The sequence below is a fragment of the Tachyglossus aculeatus genome, chromosome 5 (genome assembly GCF_015852505.1).
Source record: "Tachyglossus aculeatus isolate mTacAcu1 chromosome 5, mTacAcu1.pri, whole genome shotgun sequence".
Classification (NCBI taxonomy): Eukaryota; Metazoa; Chordata; class Mammalia; order Monotremata; family Tachyglossidae; genus Tachyglossus; species Tachyglossus aculeatus.
The window spans coordinates 62,819,860-62,840,849 of record NC_052070.1 but is presented as its reverse complement, the minus strand read 5'-3'; the positions used below and the strand labels follow the sequence as shown (position 1 = coordinate 62,840,849).

Here is a 20,990-nt window from a genome sequence, read left to right as displayed (position 1 = left end):
TGCCCTAGGTCACATTAGATATGTGGTGGAGTCGAGAGTAGAGCCCACGCTCTCTCCACTATGCCATGCTGCTGCTCAAGTGAGTGACCTGAGGACACTTGCTTGTCCTCTGTGGGCCATGATTTTCCCCTTGCCCACAGGCAAAACACTTTTTTATGTTTTTTTGTTAAATGAATGGTATGTGCCAGGCACAATACTAAGTGCTGGAGTCGATATAAATTAATCAGGTTGGACACAGTCCATGTCCCACATGGGGCTCAGTCTTAATCCCCATTTTACAGCTGAGGTAACTGAGGCCCAGAGAAGTGAAGTGACTTGTCCGAGGTGTTCATCCCCATTTTACAGATGAGGGAACTGAGACACAGAAAAGTGAAATGGCTTGCCCAAGGTCACACAGCAGACAAGTGGCAGAGCTGGGATTAGAACCCACGACCTTTGACTCCCAAGCCCTTGCTCTTTCCACTAAGCTACGGGGTGGGGGGTGTTTTCTCAGACTTGCGGTTTCGGCTCCCCTCAGCTCCATCGAGCAGTCATGAAGGCACAAACTGTGAGCCCATTGTGGGCAGGGATTGTATCTATTTGTTGCTGAATTGTATTTTGCAAGCGCTTAGTAAAGTTACCTGCACACATTAAGTGCTCATTAAATACGATTGAATTAATTAAAAGCAGGGCGAGAAGTAGTGTGACCTAATGGGGAGAGTGTGGGCTGGGGATTCAGAAGGACCTGGGTTCTAATCCTATACTCTGCCACTTGTCTGCTGTGTGACCTTGGGCAAACCATTTCACTTCTCTGTGTCTCAGTCCCCTCATCTGTAAAATGGGGATGAAGACCGTGAGCTCCACGTGGGACAACCTGATGACCTTGTAGAGAAGCAGCGTGGCTCAGTGGAAAGAGCATGGGCTTTGGAGTCAGAGGTCATGGGTTCGAATCCCAGCTCCGCCACATGTCTGCTGTGTGATAACTTCTCTGAGCCTCAGTTCCCTCATCTGTAAAATGGGGATTAAGACTGTGAGCCTCCCGTGGGACAACCTGATCACCTTGTATCCCCCTCGGCGCTTAGAACAGTGCTTTGCACACAGTAAGCGCTTAACAAATACCATCATTATGAGTTATTATTATTGTATCTAACCCAGCGTTCAGAACGGTGCTTGGCACATAGTAAACGTGGAGCCAATACCGTGATTATTATTACTATTACCCCTTCACCGCCCCCCAAATCCGTCCTTTGTCCAGACTCTGGAGATTTCTGCCGGCGCACAGGGGAGGGGAGAGGGCCAAAGGCTCGCGAACCAAGACCACCCACTAGGCCAGGAAGTAGCCCGACGGGAGGGGGGTCACTGTCCGGGGAGGGGCCTGGAGCGGGGGACGGTTCAAGCGGCCTCCAGCTTCTCAGAATTGCTTCCTCCGAAAGGCCCCTCCCCGCGATTACAGCTAATTCGGGGGGGGGGGCCCGCCCCAGCCGGGCCGCGCGGCCGGTAATTGTCCGCCGGTCGCCCGCAGCCCGGCGGCGCGGGGCTAATTGCGGGCCGCGGGGCCGGGCAGGTGATTACACACTTGGCGGTGTAATTACACGAGCTGCAGCCGGCGCCCGGCCGAAGGTCACGCGCTGCGTCCCGAGATGAATTGCTCCTGCCAGGGACGCGGCCGCTCAGACGATTAGTGGGAGCTGCAGCCGCGGTCGGTCGATCTGCCGCCGTCGCCCCCTCCCCTTCCCTCCGCCCCGCAATTAGTTTAGAGCCGGGGGCTGGGGGAGGGAGATGGGAATGGGATGGAGGGTTAGGGGGATGGGCGGAGAAAGGAGGTGGAGGAGGAGGAGGGAGGTGGGAGAGGGATGGAGGGAGTTGGAGGATGATAATGACAAGGGCTTACTATGTGCAAAGCACCGTTTAGAGCGCTGGGGGGGATACAAGGTAATCTGATTGTCCCACGGTCTTAATGCCCGTTTTTTACAGATGAGGGAACTGAAGCACAGAGAAGTGAAGTGACCTGCCCAAGGTCACACAGCTGACAATCAATCCATCGTATTTATTGAGCGCTTACTGTGTGCAGAGCACTGTACTAAGCGCTTGGGAAGTTGGCAAGTTGGCAACATATAGAGACAGTCCCTACCCAACAGTGGGCTCGCAGTCTAAAAGGCAGTGGAAAGAGCCCAGGCTTTGGAGTCAGAGGTCATGGGTTCAAATCCCAGCTCCGCCACGTCTGCTGTGTGACCTTGGGCAAGTCACTTCACTTCTCTGAGCTTCAGTTACCTGAGCTGTAAAATGGGGATTACGACTGTGAGCCCCACGAGGGACAACCTGATCACCTTGTATCCCCCCCAGCGCTTAGAACAGTGCTTTGCACATAGTAAACGCTTAACAAATGCCATCATTATTATTATTATTTTTCCACTGAGCCACGCTGCTTGGGAAGGGGGATTCATTCATTCAATCATATTTATTAAGCGCTTACTGTGTGCAGAGCACTGTACTAAGCGCTTGAAAAGTATAAGTTGGCAACATATAGAGACGGTCCCTACCCAACAGTGGGCTCACATTCTAGAAAAAGGGGATGGGGGAGGAAGACTGGGGGAGGGTTTTCTGCCCGAGAGGGACCTGCTGGGGTGGGAAATTGAGTACCTGATACTTCCTTTTCCATCCCCATCGACACTTGGTGGCCTCACTCCGGCCCCATTCCACTCTAAGGGACCATTCCAAGAGCTTATGGGTCATCAACCAATAAATACGATTTAATGAATGAATGAATCAACGGGCCAGGAATGTGCCGCTCCTGGAGGGGGTTCTCTACTTTCCCCTTTCCCCCACTTCCTTCCAGACACGACCCCTGCCCCATGTACCTCCTGTGGTGGAGACCCAGCTTCCTCTGTCCATCACCCTGTGGACAAAGCAGGGGCTGAGCTGCGGCCCACAGTCAAAGTCTTGGAGGTGGTGGATGGGGAAGGAATTCCCTAAGTCCTGATGGGCGACCAGGGCTGATGTTCCAATTGTTTCCACAGAGAGATGTCCCACCCCCCACCTCTGCTGTCACCCCAGAACGCACCCCACATTGCCCTGGGCCCCCACCTGAGACCCCCTTTCTTGGGAGTACCCTCAGCTTTGTGCCAGACTCCAGGTGAGCCATCATGGTGGAAGTGTCTGTACGCTGGGTGGATGTGCACCTAGGATAGGCAATGGGGCTATTGGGAGTGAATATGATGGGGCTCTGTTTGGACTGTCCATAGGTCTTTGCCTTAATGGCTCTGTGACCCTGGGTGTCCGTGTGTGTGAGAGACAAGAATGTGATTGTCCAGGTGGTGGCAGGTGGTTAAGCTGTGAAACAAAGCCACATGGGTTGGGTGTATGTGTGTGTGTGCGTGTGTGTGTGTTCCTGCACAGTCACGTGTGCTGCTTTAGTTTACTGGTGGAAGAGGGGCTGGGGAAGGAGAATGTCTAAAGAATGAGGCAAAGTGGACCACATTGGTTTTGGGGGTACTTGGAGCCCCTTCACCTCTTTGAGCGCTCACCATACCCCCTGTTCATCTCAGGATATGGCTTCCTGCAGCCCGCCCAAGCGGAGATATTCGCCCGCCAACAGGAAATGCTGCGGAAGCAGAATCTGGCCAGGTAAGGGGAGGAGTCTCTCACTTCCTCTTCCTCTCAGCTGCCCCATAAGTGAGGCCTGCCTCCTGTCCCCTCCTTCCCCCTGTCCCCCATCTCTCTCCCCCACCCCTGCAAGGCCCATCCCTCCTGGCCCCTCTGAAGACAGCCTTGTAGATAAACACCGGCCAGCTGTGCGGGAAGCATGTCCCATATGCCGGACTGTGGGGTGCTTGTGGGATGGTTGAGGAGACAGTTGGGGCTCTGGGGCACTTGGCGGATGGGGGCGGACTGGCCTGAGCAGCTCTCAGCATCCTTTCTCCTCGCAGGCTGGAGATGTCGGCAGAGATCATCCGCCACAAGGAGCTGGAGACCCTGCACCGGCAGCGGCTCCTGGCGGGGGACGGGCTGAGCCTGCCCCCAGGCCTCCCGCCGGACCATCCCGCCCTGCGCAGCGTGCACGATGGCCCCGACGGTGCGGCCCTCCGAGACGACGCCACCCGCCGCAACGCTATGTTGGTCCTACGCCACGGCAGTGCGCCACTGCTCCCGCTGACCCCCCACGGCACCCCCAGCCCCGCCACCCCACCCCGAGAGCCTGGCCGCCGGACCACCCGCAAGGGGGGCGCTGCCCGGGTGGAGGGGTCCGGCCCGAGCGAGGTCAAGGCGGCTGAGGCGACGCCGCGAGACAGCGGGGCGGATGAGGACATGAAGGACTCAGAGAGTGAGGCCGACGGGGGTGAGGAAAAGCCCGAGGGCCTCCCGGCAGAGAGTGGACTCCCTGGAGGCCTCCCCGGTGGAGGCGGCAAGGAGCCGGGCAAGACCGGCGAGGGCAGCGGGGAGCCGGTGGGGAATACCAGGGCCCTGGGCAGCGGAGGCTCCAGTGCCGAATCACCCAACCGTGTGCTCGGGGCCAAGAACGAGGGGAAGTACCCACCCCCGGTACCCCTCCCCCCCGCCCAGCCGCTGCCTTTTGGATTTCCCTACACCATGAGCCCGTACTTCCACACAGGTGGGTGTGGGTTCCCCACCTGTTTCCTCCCCCACGGGGACTCGCTGTCCTAGGCGGCAGCCCCAGCCATCTCTTCCCCCTCCCCACCGTCCCCAGGAGCCAGACTCTTGTGACCAGGGCAGCCTCAGCCCTCGGCTTTGTGCGGGGAGAGGGCCCTGAGGGAAGAAGTGTTAGGCTGAGGCTGAGGAGGGAACTGTCTGCCCCCCGCCAACACCCTCTCCCACCAGCCCAGGAAGGGTCCTGGGATGCTGATGACCAACGGTCCCAGCCCACCCGTCAGCCCTGCCCTCAGCAGGAGTCCCCAGCCCTCTGGAAAAGGTGAAGGATGAGGTGAGCGGCCAGCCCGGCTCAACCTTCCAAGGAGCAGTTAAACTTGGGGAATGCAAGGTTCCAGCTCACTGGGACGGAGAGAATTGTGGAGTTCAGCGGTTAAGGGGGAGGGAGAGGCTTACTGCTCCAAAGACCACAGGGGTGGGGACTAGGGACTGCAGGACCTTTCTGGCTCAGCTCCCCTCTGGCCTGTAGGACGAGCCTGCCTGGGGCACCAGCTGGATGAGAAAGAGTGAGGGATCGGTAGGAGGCGGGGGAAGAGGGGTCTTGTGCTCCTGAGATGGGGTTGCTGGTTAGGGTGGCACTTTGTGGACGAGGCTGACAGTGACAATGAGGCTGATGGGCGGCCGGGCTGGGCCTTGTGTCGGTGGAAAACAGGACAATAGATGAGAGATACGGGAAGTGAGAAGTCAGCAGCAAATCAGCTCCACGTGAGTGGTTTGTATCCAGGTTTGTGACCCTCCTGGAACACACCCCATGTTCCCCATTGGCCAGTTTAGTTCGAGGCAGGGCTGGCGGGTGGGCTGCGTGGAGCCATTTTCATCACGGCTCAGAGGTCAGCAGTCACTCTGGGGCGGACATGTCGGGCAGGAGTGGCTTGTGGGGTCTGCAGCTCAGCCATCCGACTTGATTGCCCCACTGAGGCGCCTGGGTTGGCAAGGGGACAGGTAGCAGGTCTGTTCTTGGGGAAGAAGTTTGGTCACCGGAAGCAGAGGCTTTCGCCATGTGTGTGTGAATTCCGTACATGTGTATTTGTTAATAATAATGGTATTTGTTAAGCACTTAATATGTGCCAAGCACTGTTCTAAACACTGGTGGGCTTGTGTGTCTGAGGGTCTGCGCGTACCCAAGTGTGTCATGTTGGCCCCCAAGACCGTCCCCATCTGCTTTCTGGCTACTCCGGGCCCTAAACCCCTGGGGCTCTGAATCTCTGGATCCCCAGGCCCCAATTCTGGACAGATCTCACTTCCTCCATGCAGATCTCCTGCCCCCTCCCCCTCCAGCTGGGAGTTCCGGAATAAGGGAGGCTGGGGGAGCCGCTGGAGTCTTTTGATGATGGGGAGTGGGGGGCGGTCAGACTGGGAGTGGGTCTGGTGTTTGGCAGTAGCTGAAGGCTGTCTCACACGTGAGAGGCATTAGCTGGGTGTGTCCCCTCCCTACCTCCCGCTCTGCTCTCCTGGCCCCTCCAACCAGAACCAAGCGCTGACCCTGCCCCTGCCGCCGCCGTCGCCGGACTTGACGGGTCATTAAACACGGGCAGGAGGGGAGGGGAGTCCCTCCGGGCGCTGTAGCGGCAGACCAGGTGGGGGGGCCGGGTGATTTATGGCTCCCCCTTCGCCCCCCCCCCCCCCCAGGCGCAGTGGGCGGCCTCTTCCTGGATGGAGAAGACAGCCCCACCTTGGAGGACATCAGCAAGTGGACAGTGGAGGACGTGTGCAGCTTCGTGGGCAGCTTAGCTGGCTGCAGCGAGTATACGCAGGTACCAGAGCCCGGGGGGAGAGGTGGCAGAGCCGGGCGGGAAGCAGCGTGGCTCAGTGGAAAGAGCACGGGCTTTGGAGTCAGAGGTCATGGGTTCAAATTACAGCTCCGCCAATTGTCAGCTATGTGACTTTGGGCCTCAGTTCCCTCATCTGTAGAATAGGGATTAAGACTCTGAGCCCCCCACGTGGGACAACCTGATCACCTTGTAACCTCCCCAGCGCTTAGAACAGTGCTTTGCACATACTAAGCGCTTAATAAATGCCATTATTATTATTATTAACCCCGGGCTCTGGGGGAGGGCCAACTTGGGAGCTGGCCAACAGCAGCTGAGCAGCACGGCTGGAGCAGCTGCTATCGGGTCCCCAGGACCCCCAGCACACTCTCACAGACACATACTGAGCATCACGTATGCCCTGGGGGCGGAAACACACACACACACACACACGTGTAGTCTTCCCAGCACCCAGACACTCACGCACACACTGGGTTCCTGTCCCCCGGAGGTGCTACAGACGCCCAGTGTGTGGGCCGGGGGCCGCATTGGACACGCATATACGTGTGTGTGTGTGTGTGTGTGTATACACACACACAAACACACACACGTCTGTGTCTCGCATGCACGCAGGCGCACCATCTGTCTGCAGCGTTGGGGTTGGGTGAACGCCCCATTGAGCCGGGCCCCCGGGCCCCCGGGCGAGCGGGCCGTTTCCGGAGCCGTCTGGACGCCGCGGAGGCTGCAGCCTGCCAGGAGGCGGGGAGGGAGGGGGCTTGGCTGGCCGCCAGAGAGGAACCTCTCGGGGAGGAAGTGGAGCCAGACAGGAGCTGCCAGCCCGGAGGGAGAGGAGGGTGAGGAGGGAGCAAGGCGTCTTTCTCCCTGGGCTTTCTGCATCCTAAACTGGGCCGGCCACCAGCACAGGCGGGTGTGCACCCTTGTAATAATAATAATGTTGGTATTTGTTAAGCGCTTACTATGTGTGAAGCACTGTTCTAAGCGCTGGCGGGATACAGGGTCATCAAGGTTGTCCCACGTGGGGCTCACAGTCTTAATCCCCATTTTACAAATGAGGGAACTGAGGCCCAGAGAAGCGAAGTGACTTGCCCAAAGTCACACAGATGACAAGTGGCGGAGCCGGGATTAGAACCCATGACCTCTGACTCCCAAGCCCGGGCTCTTTCCACTGAGCCAGGCTGCCTCTCGTGCTTCCCGTGTAATAATAATAATAATTTTGGTATTTGTTAAGTGCTTACTATGTGCAAGGCACTGTTCTAAGCGCTGGGGAGGATACAAGGTGATCATGGTATTTTTTAAGCGCTTACTATGTGCAAAGCACTGTTCTAAGCGCTGGGGAGGATACAAGGTGATCAGGTTGTCCCATGTGGGGCTCACAATCTTAATCCCCATTTTACAGATGAGATAACTGAGGCACAGAGAAGTCAAGTGATTTGCCCAAAGTCACACAGCTAAGTGGCGGAGTCGGGATTAGAACCCATGACCTCTGACTCCCAAGCCCGGGCTCTTTCCACTGAGCCACGCTGCTTCTCGTGCTTCCCATGTAGTGCAGCCACACACATACATGCACCCTTCAATCATTGAGTCACTGGCCAGAATAAGGGGGTGGGGCGTGGGGAAACAGGTTGGAGCTGGGGCAGGGCAAGGGCAGGACAGGGTCAGAGCCAAGCCGCGGGTGGACGGATGAAGCAGCACGGCGTGCTGGATAGAGCATTGGCCTGGGAGTCGGAAGGTCATGGGTTCTAATCCCGTCTCCGCTGCTTGCCTGCTGTGTGACCTTGGGCAAGTCACTTCACATCTCTGGGTCTCAGTGAACTCTTGCGTAAAACGGGAATTAAGACTGTGGGCCCCACATGGATCGGGGACTGTGTCCAACCCAATTTGCTTGTATCCACACTGGCGCTTAGTATAGTGCCTGGCACATAGTAAGCACTTAACAAATATCATTATTATTATTATTTGACTGTGGTTATAGAGCTGGGGCTGGGGAAGCCCCGACCTATTGGCCCATATTTGCTTCAACCCCTGGAGGTGGTCCTGGCCCTTCTGTGTCTGTTTTATCTGCCAGTGTATCTACCGTCTCCCGGGGGGTGGCGGGGGTATTCATTCATTCAATCGTATTTATTGAGCGCTCACTGTGTGCAGAGCACTGTACTAAGCGCTTGGGAAGTACAAGTTGGCAACATAGACAGTCCCTACCCAACAACGGGCTCACAGTCTAGAAGGGGGAGACAGACAACAAAACATGTAGACAGGTATCAAAATCGACAGAATAGAATTAAAGCTATATGCCCATACATGCACATGTATGTACATGCCCCCTCCCCTTGAGCCCTCCCACACCCCATTTCCCCATACAGCCTACACCCCTCACCCTGTGGTAAGATGTTTGAGCAGGTTCTCCAGCTGTGGAGCTATGGCAAGGGAGCTGAGACTCTCATTTCCCAAGTTCACCCAAGTCCTGGGTCCAGGACTTGGAGCCGGGAGGGAGCTTGGGTTGTTTTTATCTCTTGCCAAAACTGTTGGATTCCTTCCCCATTGCAAGCTCATGAGGAGCCCAGGGCCTTGACCAGCGGGCACCGGGCAGGGGCCATGGGCACCAGGCTGGTGGAATAATAATAATCGCATTTGTTAAGCACTGACTGGCACTGTACTAGGCACTGGGGTGGATACAAGCAAATCACATTGGATATAGTCCCCGTCCCATGTGGGGTTCACAGTCTCAATCACTATTTTACAGAAGAGGAAACTGAGGCCTAGGGAAGTGAAGTGATTTGCCCAAGGTCACACAGCAGACCAGTGGCAGAGCCAGGATTAGAACCCATGACCATAAAACTCACTACAGCATGACAGCCAGTCCCCAGGTTCAGTGGCTGCTGCGCCTCACCCTGCCACTGCGTGGATACAAGGATAATAATAATAATAATAATAATAATAATAATGGCATTTATTAAGCACTTACTATGTGCAAAGCACTGTTCTAAGCGCTGGGGAGGTTACAAGGTGATCAGGCTGTCCCACTGGGGGCTCACAGTCTTAATCCCCATTTTACAGATGAGGTAACTGAGGCCCAGAGAAGTTAAGTGACTTGCCCAAAGTCACACAGCTGACAATTGGCGGAGCTGTAATTTGAACCCATGACCTCTGACTCCAAAGCCCGTGCTCTTTCCATTGAGCCACGCTGCTTCTCTGGATGGTGTCACAAGGATGGGGTCACACAGAAACCCTCGACCTGCTGCTGGAGGGAGCCCTCCCCTCTGGGCCCTTGTGCCTGTAGTGTGAGTGAGAGAGTACACACATACACACACACACACACACACACACACACACACACACACACACACACACACACGCGCGCGCGTCACTGGAGGGTCTGTGTGCAGAAGCCAGCATGGGGTCGGAACGAGCTCAGCCTGCCGGTTCCTCCCTGACTCCGTCCCTGCCTGCTGCCTAGGTCTTCAGGGAGCAGGCCATTGATGGGGAGACGCTACCGTTGCTCACCGAGGAGCACCTCCTGACCAACATGGGGCTGAAGCTGGGGCCAGCGCTCAAGGTCCGCGCCCAGGTGAGGTAGCACATGTCTGGTTATTCCCATCGGTGTTGGGAGGGTGTCGCTTCTTGGTACATCGCCCATGCTTAGTTCAGGGAGCTGCAAGTAGTGGGCCTATGCTACATTCCTTCGCTGCTTCTCCCAGTTTGATGTTTCAAACCTCCTGCAGTTGCCTAAGCCCTGGCCCCAGCTTTGGGGATGGGGCCGTGGGAAGGGGGAGGGGACAGGGGCCGCATAAACAGACTCACCTTGTCCTCCGGGAAGGGAATGAGCTTCCTTCCCTGGAGCCCAGGTTCAGCCTTGGCCTCTCTGGCAGTTGTGTGGCTGGATGCATGTTGCAGGGAGGTGAGATCACAGGCACAGAGCCAAGTCTGCCCCCGGCCAGACCCGACAAGGCCCAAGTTCAGACTGCCATCCCGCCTCCGTCCCACTGAACTGGGATCAGGCAGAGGAAAGGCAGTCTCGGCCAAGGGCAAGCAATTCAGCCCGATGGTGTGGGCATCGCTTCCTCAGCTCAAGGACTGTGCGTGGGGTTGGGCCCTGTCCCCCAGATTGCCTACAGTGCCCTTGCAGCCCTGCAGCGAGGTGCCCGCTGGACCCGGTGAGGGCTTGGGACCACCCTCTCACACACTGACCCTCTCCCTCTCGGGCTTCCTGCAGGTTGCCAAGCGCGTCGGCCGTGTCCTGTACCTGGCCAACTTCCCCATGGCGTTTCCCCTGCAGCCCCCCGGCCTCCGGCCTCCAGATCGGGACCTGATGGCGCCGGACCTCCGCCCTGCCTCTCCGGCCGGCATGGCATCCCCCTGTGGCGGCGGCCTCGGCCCCCCAAGCCGCATCTCCCCCAAGCAGAACGGGAACCCCCCGCTGCTGGCCGGACTCGGGGACAGCAAGCAGCCTCCTTCCTAACTGCCCGCCGGAGCCGGGCCCACACGGACTGGAGCCGGGGCCTGGCGGCAGAGCAGGGGGCGGAGGGCGGCCTCTTCCCGCCGTCTCGAAGAGGAAGAAGAAAATCTGCGATGTTTGTAAAGTGGAAAAACCCAAAGAATTTTGGAAGCAATTCAAGGGTTTGGCAAGCAGCCTCCAGCCCCAGCTGCCCCAGCCCCTGTGGGGCAGACAGCCCCTGATGCAAAACAGCGTCCGTCCTGCTCTGCTGCACGAACTGTGGGTGGGTGGTCGTGGATGCTGCCTCGCCGCTCCCTCCCAGGAAAGCAGGAAGGTGAAGTGGTGGGAGAGGGAGAGGGTCTTGCTGCACCTCCCCCAACCCCTGTCCTCCCACTTTAACTCTGGTCTTCGTTCAGGTGTCTATGCAGCTCTAGCAACTTGAAACCAAAGCAAAGACAGACAGATGGACGAGAGGTGGGGGCGGGAGGGAGGGTGGGGCAACATAGGTCAGTGCAGGGGAAGGGACAAACGGCTGCTGTGGGGGCTACTGGGGAGGAGGTGGACAGAGGATGCTACAGGGGAGGCAGGCCCCTGCCTATGCGTGGTGCCTAGAGGCTGGCAGGATTTATTTTTTTATGGTGTGGCAGTGGGTGGGGGGGAAGAAGGGGGGGGGGGGGGCTCACAGGCCTGCAAGTACGAGGAGTCAGTCCATTCTACTGCAAAGGCAGGTGCTGCAGCCTGGCCTGAGGCTGGCTGGACACACTCCTTGGCCGGGCTGCTGCAGCCTCCCCCCATCCTGTGGCCACTTGGCTCATTTATATTGTCCAATAAAGACAACAGTCACTAGCCCTTGAGCTGCTGTTGTCCAGCCTCGAGGTCATGAGTTCTCTCCCTGCCTGGGGGCAGGAACGGGGGCTGTTTCTGCCATCGGTGGTGGGGGGAGGGAGGTTCCATCATCCACCTCCCACACATGGCCTCTTCACCCAACCACCACCCCCACGGTGGGGTGGGAACACTATGCTCAAGTAACACCTCCTGCCCCAAGCCTAACGGAGGTGGGGGAAACTTGAGACAACATCTGAAAGGGAACAAGGAGAGTGAGCATGGCCCCCTCCCCCCCGCCCCCCCATCCCCCTTCTCCATTCCCACAACAGGCCGCAGGGGGGTGGGGGCAGGGTCCACGCTCCGCTGGGAAAGAAAACAAGAATTGACATTGATTAATAAATTAAATATCCTCTGTGTTTATTCAGCCCGGGGGCGGGGGGATGGGGACTATGAATAGGGGGGCAGCTGCGCTCTGGCCCACAGGCCTGAGCCATCCGGTCTGCAGCAGCCCCTCCCCCTGTGTAGGACTCCCCCCCCCCCCACCTCCCCATCCCGGAGCCGGGGGGGAGGGGGGGTGGCGGGGCGTCCTCAATCTTCCTCCTCTGAGACCCTCAGGTCCTCCACCACGTCGTCCTCGCCGGCGGCCAGCTGCTGGAGATCCGCCCGGGAAAGCTGCGGGCCGGAACTGGAGCTGGCTCCCCTGCGTCGCCCTGCCAGCCGGGGGGCCCCCTCCTCTCCCTCTGTGCGGGGAGGGGGAAGAGGAGGAAAAGCACCGAACACTGAATAAATTCTGCTTTATCAGGGATAAGCTGGAGCGGAGGCTGCTCATCACTAATTAATCATGCCGCTAATTAATTTATTGGAGCCACTGCAGCCACGCTGGAGCATCTTGGGGTGGAGGTGGGGGTGGGGGCCAGGAGGAGGTCACTGCTTCTGTGGAGCTGCAGGAAACCTTGGGCAGGATGGGGGTTGCGGGGCGGGGGTGGGGGGGTTGGGGGAGGAGGTCAGACCCGACCCTCTTCTGGGCCCCCAGCTCCCTGGTCTGTGCCTTCTCCCCCACCTCCCCTGGGACAGACTTCCCAGCCAAACCGTCCCCCGCCCCGGGTCTGGGGCTTCCGGGCCAAGAGTGAGGGCCTGTGGAGGGCAGGGAGCCTTAAATAAGGCAGCTCAAACAGGGCGCCTGCTCCCCCAGCACTTAAAAACCCTAAAGACTGTTCTGCTTCAGGAAATCCCATTCCCGGAGGAAGCTGTGGGACTGGGAGCAGCAGCAGGAAAAGTGGGGCTTGGACCGATCCCCAGACAACTGTCTCTGCTAGGTCACTGGAAGCAGAGTCAGGGATAATAATGTTGGCATTTATTAAGCGCTTACTATGTGCAGAGCACTGTTCTAAGCGCTGGAGAGGTTACAAGGTGATTGAGTTGTCCCACGGGGGCTCACAGTCTTAATCCCCACTTTACAGATGAGGTAACTGAGGCACAGAGAAGTGACTTGCCAAAAGTTGCACAGCTTACAATCAGCAGACCCGGGATTTGAACCCATGACCTCTGACTCCAATGCCCGTGCTTCTTCCACTAAGCCACTCTGCTTGAAGGGGAGAGGACAGTCCTGGGCTGGACAGGCCTGGTGTGCAACTTACCTTCTGAGCTGTTCTCCTCCTCCTCCTCCTCCTCCTCCTCCTCCTCATCATCACTGTCGTCATCCTCATCACTGATCAGCCCTGATGGCTCATGTTGGCCCTTAGAGTTTCCTGGGGTGAGAGAGAGGGGACATGAGACAGAAGAAACAAATTGTCTCACACATACAGAGACACATGTCTGCCTCTGTGCACTCCCCTTTACCCTTCCTCCCCTCCCCGAAGCCCCTCTGACCCCAGAACAGCAGCTTGTCTCCCCAACCAGAGGCCACCCAGGATCTACTACTCCAAAGAGAGACATGGAGGTCACTCTGGTACAGAGGGAGTCCCCTCTGCTCACCCCCATCCCCCCTGATCTGCGGCTGGACTGGGGCCAAGTTGCAAGATGGGATGACGCTCCCCCAACTGAGCTTCAGGCCCCAGGGGCCTGGGAAAGGAAACCAGGAAGAACAGCCTCGGGAGGCTCAGACCCCACTGGCTGCCTGTGGATGACGGTTGGTCCTGCCCTCCTGAACCTCTACTGCAGTACTGCCCTGAGCTGTCTCCAGCTCTGGAGTTGGGGCAGATTCCTGGGGGAGTTAAAAAAGAAAAGCGGGGTTGAGGGGGTGGGGCTGTGGTTGAACACAGCTCTTAGGCTGGAGCTGATCCCTCTGGCTGTGGCCAGGTGGAGGAGGCCTGGCCATGGGGAGACCCAAGACCTGCTCCAAGTAGCAGCAGTTGGCACCCCAGCCCATGCGTGTGCAACATGGGCCTGAGACAGAGCACAGATGGACTACAGGCCTAGATTCTAATCCCAGTTCAGCCCCTTGTCTGCTGAGTGACTTTGGGCAAGTCACTCTACTTCTCTGGGCCTTAATGACCTCATCCGGAAAATGGGGATTCAGACTGTTTGCTCCATGTGGGACACGGACTGTATACAACCTGATTAGCTTGTATCTAACCCCAGTGCTTAGTACAGTGCCCGGCACAGTGCTTAATTAAACACCAACAAAAACCCCACTAGTAACTGCTCTGTGATGGCCTGGTAGAAAACTGTGGGCCTGGGGGAGCTCACGTGCGTGTCGGGCTGTGTTCATCTGTGCCTCACAACGAGCAAGGCAGGGGCAGAAACTTGTTCCTGCCCCAGCCTCGGATGGAAACAGAAAACTGGGGAGGGGGCTTTCCTCTGGGTAGCTTCAAGGGCTTCCTGCCTAGGCACATCTGGAATCCCATTTGCGCGGCCTCCCTGGGCCCCAGAGTGACTGGGGCTGCGCAGGCTGGGAAATCCCAGGACCCCACTGCAGCCCGGGGACAGGAAAGGGGGGGTGGGGAGAGAGGGTCTGGAGACAGATGTGGCCATGGCTGCCTCCGGGGCTGACAATGAAACCACTCCCCTCAATCCAACAACAGCTGTTTGTGCAGCCCCCTCCCCGACTGCCCAACGGCTAAATCAGGTGGTTTCCTCCTGCCGGTCCACCGGCCCCTCCCCCGGCCCGCCGCCCCGGCAGAGACTCAGACCATCGGGTCACCCCTCCCTGGCGCCTTTGAAGCTCCGGCAGCACTGGTGGTAGCTGCGGCCTCCGCCTCCTCCTCTCCTGGAGCCTAGGGCTGCTGGCCAGAGGAGGAGCACGTGGGAGGGGGCGGGTGAGGGGGAGAGAAGACGGGAGGGCCCGGCTAACAGAAGCGCCCACTGTTTGCCATGAAACTCCCAGAGTGCTGCTTCCTGTGCCCCACCCCCACCCCAGCCTCCCGGCACCTCGGGGTTGGCGGAGAGCGAGGCTGAGGTCCTGCCCCAGCCCGGCCCACCCCAGCTGACCAGACCACCCCCCCATCTCGCCACAGACTGTGGTGTGGTGGCCCTGCCTGGACCTCAGACCTCCATCCCCACCCCCACGGAGCAAAGCAGGGGGTTAATGGGCACCAGAGCACCCGGTCTCCCGTTCTGAAGAAACCAAACCCAGGCATTCCTCGCAATGGAGCTGGATTGTGAAGCCTTCCAGCAACTCCCCTAATGCCCTCCCAACCCCGAGACCCCCCATTGCTCCCCCCAGATGCTCTCCAATGCTTCTGCCCAGAACAGCCCCCTCCACTCCAACAATAGGGTAGGCTGAACACTCCAGGGGAGCACTATTTAATTTAAAAAGGGGCTGGGGGGAAGGTGAGCAGCAGCTAATTAGCAGAAAATTGGTGATTTCCTGGCCATTAACCAGGGATTTTCCCACCACGTGAATTCAGCCCCTGTTCCACATATTGGCGGTGGAGGGGGGGGAGCCTCCCCTCAACTAATACCCTGCAAGGAGGGAGGGGCCGGAGGGGTCTCCATTCCGGTGGCACAGTGACCCCTTTCCAGGCAAGCCAGCCCATTGGGTTGAACCACCTCAATTCATGAGAATGCCACAGGGGCACCCCCACTGAAACAGCTGCTCCCCTTCCATGGCTGCTCTTGTTTTTATACTAGTGGTCTTCCCCTCTCCTCGGTGGGAAACTACACCCACTACTGTGTGTACACGTGTGTGTACGCAAACAGACACACACACGTGCACAATGGGGTGACCCAGAATCCTGCTGCAGGTCACGCTCCCTCCCTCCCACTCAATGAAGACTGCCAAAGCTGAGACACGCATAGAGGACCCAGCCGCCGGAAGCCCACCCACGGAAACCAGTCCCGGCATCCCGAGGACCCCACCTGCCCTTCCACATGCCCCCGGGTACCTTTCAAAGAAAGGCCGGAGGCCCCCTCGCCCTCACTGTCGGAGTCACTGCTCAAGTCGAACAGATCCTTGAACTCTTTCTGGTCCTCTTCCTTGCGATCCCCCACTTTTCTCCTTTTAATTTCGGGGAAGTTCAAGTCTTCCAGCTAGATTGGGGAGAGAAAGAGAGGGTCTGAGGTTGTTGACACTCAGGGCAGTTTGACTCTGGCCTGCTCTGCCCTGTTCCCCACAATGGTTCGGGGGACACAATCTGCCTGCCCTGACTGCCACTCATCCCTACTACTTCTCAGGAGGCTCCTCTTCTTCCACACACAAACCCCACCCCCCTTCACCAACAGTAATAATAATATTAATAATGGTATTTTTAAGCTTTTACTATGTACCAAGCAGTCTACTAGGCGCTGGGGTAATGGGAAGAACAAGTATTAAACCATCTTTTTACGGTTGAGGAAACGGAGGCACCAAAGTAAAGCGACTCTGCCCAAGGTCTCATAAGGCAGTGGCAGAGCCGGAATTAGAACCCAGGTCCTGACACCCCAGCCTGTGCTCTATCTACTAGGTTACACTGCTGCTGCAATCGCACACCTGCTTGCGTTCGGTCCCCAGCCCAGCCCATACCCCTAAACTTCTCATCCTCCCTTCCAAGCCCACGCCTCCACTTTCCCATCCCAGCAACATTTGATTTCCCGATGATGATTACACTGTCTGTAAATATTTTGATGTCAGCCTGCCTTGTTAGACCGTAAACTACCTGTGAGCAGGGAACGTGTCTCCCATTGTACTTTCCCAAGAGCTTACCACAATGCACTGCACTCAGGAGGAACTCAATAAATTCTTGGATGGAGGCTTTCACCCATCCCAGCAGCAAACCACTGCTCCAGCCCCAAGAGGTGGCTGGGGATCTGCCCCACTCTTTCAAACCCTAGGCCACTGCAGTACGAGGAATGGAGGTGAATGGCAAGGGGAACTTCCTGTCAGAGCTACTGAATAATGGCAGGTTTGTGGGGAGGCAGGGAGTGGAGGTCTGAGGGCAGCAAAGGAACAGGTACCTGGGAGGACTTAGGTTCCATCCTGCTCAGAGGCAGGGGGATAGGCAGGGTGAGCTCTCGCTGCCCCATCAACTGAAGGGAGGGAGTCGATGCCCCCGGGGATACAAGACGCCAGCCCCAGAGGGCGGGCCTCCAGCCAGCCACAGTCCACAGAGCTAAGGCTGCTGCCCATCGAGTCGGTCAACGTGCCTCAACTCACAGCGTTCAGGAACAGAGCAGAGTGAGTGCAACAACCCTCACTTAAGCCGAACCGGCTCTGGGGGACCGCACCCACCAGCAGTCCAACTGGCTGCCCGCTGGGGTCTGATTCCACCACCTGGGGATCCCGAGAGGACATGCGGGGGGAGGATGAGCCCTTACCCTCTCTTTCCCGCTGATCTCCAGTTGAATCTCCTTGTCCCGCAGCTTCCTCCAGTGACTGTAGTAGCGGGAAAGAGGCGTCCCCTCCTCTTGGGTCTGCTTCTCCCAAGCATCCTGGATGCACAGTGGGGGCGACACCTGCCTCAGGGTCCCACTCCCGGAGTCACTGCTAAGGTTCCAATCTGGACTCCTCCAACCCCAATCCATGCCCACCTGCTCCGGCAAGGAGCCCGATATCTGAGGACAGAGCCAGGAGGCTGGGAGTGATAGGCACCAGTGCAACGAAGGGTTAATGGTCTGAGGGGTGCCTGGGCAGAATCTCTCACCTAGGATACATGCCGCCCCACCCAGTCCGTCCTTCCGTTGGTCCCTCCCAGCTGACTCTAGACCCCACTGCCACTCACAGTCAGCAGTCTCAGCCTCAAGCACAGGCCAGACGTCCCCGAGAGGCAGGGAGGGGCAGGGTTCCAGAAGCTGGAGGCTGCTCAGAGCCCTCCTTCCCAGCTCCCTAGAGTCTCCTCGGACAGTGGATGAACGAGGCCTGTCCCAGGCCCCGCTGGCCCCGGGCTGGACCCCGGGGTTGGCCTCCATCCCACTCTCCCCGACCAGGGACCCCGCAGAAAGGCTGGGCCCTGCCTCCTCGGTAACACACTGGTGATTTGGTGGAGTTTCTGGGATGCTGTGGCCAAGGGGCCTGGAAGGACTCGAGTTATCCTGCGGTCGGGACTGCCCCTCAACCCCGGCCCGACCTGCCCCCGCTTGGCCCGATGCCCAGATTCGAAACGGCCCTGGGGCAGGCCCACCCCACCCCCGGCGCCCCCCTCCCCGCCCCGGCTCACCGCCCAGACTCACAACCGCCTGGGCGCTGGCCACGCCGAATGGAGCTTTCTGCCGGCGGCAGGAGATGAAGGCTGAGTTTTCCTGGATCTTCTCCAGGAGCTGGCGGATCTGCTTGCAGTAATTGGCAATCTTGCACTCCTTCAGGAAGGACTTCAGCTGCCCCGGGAGAGAGCAGGGCTCAGATCCCGGCCTGACCCTGGCAGGACTCCGGCCTGCTCCCCCGCCCACGGCACAGGGAGACAGACGTCTGTTGGCAGTTCTAGCCCAGAACCCGAGTGGACTGGTCTCCAACTGCCCCACCGTCCCGGCACTGGTGTTCTACCTCGCAATCCCAGCCCAGAGGCACGGCCTCTTCTCTATGGGCAGGGCCACCGCTCTGCACGCATTTCCCCTCCCCTACTTCTCCAACCAAGATGGTTTTCCCCACATGCTGAGACATGGCTCTGCTTCGTGATCCTCTCATGTTTTGGTAAGAACCAAAACAGGACCAGGTGCTGCACACAGAGGACCCAAGAGTAAAGCGTACATTTGCGTGCATGTGTGAACGTGCGTGAGCATGCATACGTGCTGCAATGGCACAAAGTGCTCAAGGCCCGTGCCCCTGGTCTCACCTGTAATACGGTGGGCAGGGTGAGCTCCGGAAAGGCGATGCTGGCGGCCTGGCTGTGCACGTACTCCAGCAGCAGATCGTACAGCTGTTCCAGCAGCCCGTCCTATAGGGGGACCGTCACGTTGGTTAGCCCCACACTGTCCTGGGGCCCACTGATGGCAACCCAGGGATCAGGCTCTCAGGCCCTTGGGGGGCAGGTCTAACCCCGCCCTCTGTCCATTGTGGCTCTGCCTGGCCCACAATGGGGCCCGACCCGAGTCCTGCTCAGGCTGGCTCAGGCCTGTGTTGGATCTCACAGAAATCCTCACCCCCACCACCCCCAGGGCTGCCCCCACCCCTGCCCCCTACTCCCTGGGGTCAGGCCTCTCACCCGGTAAGCCTTTTCCTGCAGGTTGACGTTGGACAGCTTCAAGATGACTGCAAAGTTGATGGGCTTAGAGCTTATGCGCCCTGGCTTCTTGTTGAAATCCACTTGCTGGAAGACCTGCCAGGGAGGGCGGGAGTGGGGTCAGAGGTCGGCCCCCAGCTTCCGTGCCCACCAGTCCCAGAGAACTCGGCACTTCCACTACTGTCCTCAGAATCCCCGTCCAGAGCCCCCGTGACCAGCTGGGTCCTCACCGGGAAGCACCCGGCCAAGTCCCAGGACTGGCCCTCAGACCTGGCACTGATCCAACCCTTAGCCCTAGGGGGCTTCCAGCAAGGCATGGCCTCCTAGTCAGTCCACTCTCTGCGTGTCACATAAGGCGAGACCAAGATCCATGGCAGCACATACCCTGGCCCAACAGCCCAGGGAAAGTTTGAGGCAGGGATGGGATTCAAACTCAAGAGCCCTGGTGCGCGTGGCCCATCTCCTCCTACCCCTCAAGCCCCCCTAGTGTGTAGGGAAGCCCAGGCAGCCCTGCTGCCGGGGTCCCTGGGTCTAGCCTGACCCTGGGACTGGGTGGGAAAGGAAAAGGAGCAGCACAGCTCAGGGGCGGGGAGTGGCCCACCCACCTCCCCACCTGCATCTCCATCTTCCTCTTCCAGATGGGCTAGCAACCCTAATCTTCCCTCAGGGGGTGAGCAGCGGGGAAGGGAACAGCGACTAGCTCTGGGAATGGAGGGACTCTCTGCACCCCCACAGAGAGTGTGGAAAAGAGAAGAGGTGGAGTGTGGAGTGGCTATCTGGTCAGGTAGGGGGACTGGGAGAGTCTGTGGCGCACACACACACAGATACATACAACACACACACACACACACACACAGAGATACAGACATACCCCCCCACCACACACACACCACACACTCTGAAGCCGTAACCCCTCTCCCATGGCCCTGCAGGGGTCATCAACGTGAGCATGCGTGTTCCACAATGACCCAGTAGCTCAGGTCCCCTGTGCTACTTCTCTTCGTCCCGGCAGGCTCTGTCCCCAGCAGGAGGACTCAAGGCCCAGGACTCTAGAGCCCCTGATGCTGTTCTTAATGGGGCAACTCGGGGACATGCGCGTACACGTATGAGCATGTGCATGCACGCACACGCGCGCGCACACACACACTTTGAGAGAAAAGAAGGGAGGGAAGCAGGGGAAGAAAGGGGGAGGTGGTAGCGTGGTTGGCAGCTGGCGGGCAGCCGCACATCCTGAAAGAAAGCGGCAGCGGCGACAATGAATAATGAATTGATTCCCTGGAGCGCTAGCTTGCCTGTCCGCCTGCCCGCCCGCTCTCTCTCTTCCTCTCGCTTGCTAGGCCCTTTATTTGGCCCCCCTCCCCGCCTCGTTCCCGGCAGTCCGCCGCCCCGGGCTACAGGAGCTCCCCACAGTGGGACGGGCTCTGCCTTGCACGGAGAGGGGGGAGCCGAGGACGTGGCGGCAGACAGCCTCCGGCTCTCGGAGCTGAAAAGCCAGGGAGGGGGAGCCAGGTGAAGCCGGAAACCGGGGCCGCCGACCCCCAAAACCACACGCTCCGTGGGATGGCGGCATTGTGGGGGGAGTTCTGGCTGAATAATTGGCCTGGTTTACAAAAAAGAGGGAGGGTCCGGACTGCACCGGCAGAGGGACACGCACATGGACACACGCAGACCCCCACGGAGCACACACGTGGACCCACGGCACCTCTGACCCTCTGCCTAGGCACCCGTGCACATACACACATGGGTTCAGTC

The 20,990-nt window shown here is 58.6% G+C and overlaps 2 protein-coding genes across 3 annotated transcripts in view; one reads left to right on the top strand and one right to left on the bottom strand.

Moving 5' to 3' along the window:
- Positions 1 to 11,305, top strand: part of SAMD11 (sterile alpha motif domain containing 11) — an 86,033-nt gene extending 74,728 nt beyond the window's left edge. For both annotated transcript variants that reach the window (XM_038746783.1, XM_038746784.1), the window contains exons 9-14: positions 2,997 to 3,112; positions 3,525 to 3,603; positions 3,906 to 4,588; positions 6,274 to 6,398; positions 9,865 to 9,975; positions 10,621 to 11,305. In XM_038746783.1, coding sequence (XP_038602711.1) covers positions 2,997 to 3,112; positions 3,525 to 3,603; positions 3,906 to 4,588; positions 6,274 to 6,398; positions 9,865 to 9,975; positions 10,621 to 10,866 — 1,360 coding nt within the window. In that variant the 3' untranslated portion in view covers positions 10,867 to 11,305. The remainder of the gene's footprint in view (positions 1 to 2,996; positions 3,113 to 3,524; positions 3,604 to 3,905; positions 4,589 to 6,273; positions 6,399 to 9,864; positions 9,976 to 10,620) is intronic.
- A 944-nt stretch (positions 11,306 to 12,249) lies between these two features.
- Positions 12,250 to 20,990, bottom strand: part of NOC2L (NOC2 like nucleolar associated transcriptional repressor) — a 35,079-nt gene continuing 26,338 nt past the window's right edge. The window contains exons 13-19 of the mRNA XM_038747317.1: positions 19,221 to 19,334; positions 18,852 to 18,953; positions 18,253 to 18,396; positions 17,401 to 17,514; positions 15,993 to 16,137; positions 13,305 to 13,415; positions 12,250 to 12,407 (exon numbers count right to left, since the gene is read on the bottom strand). Of these exons, the coding sequence (XP_038603245.1) occupies positions 12,256 to 12,407; positions 13,305 to 13,415; positions 15,993 to 16,137; positions 17,401 to 17,514; positions 18,253 to 18,396; positions 18,852 to 18,953; positions 19,221 to 19,334 (882 nt within the window). The 3' untranslated portion in view covers positions 12,250 to 12,255. The remainder of the gene's footprint in view (positions 12,408 to 13,304; positions 13,416 to 15,992; positions 16,138 to 17,400; positions 17,515 to 18,252; positions 18,397 to 18,851; positions 18,954 to 19,220; positions 19,335 to 20,990) is intronic.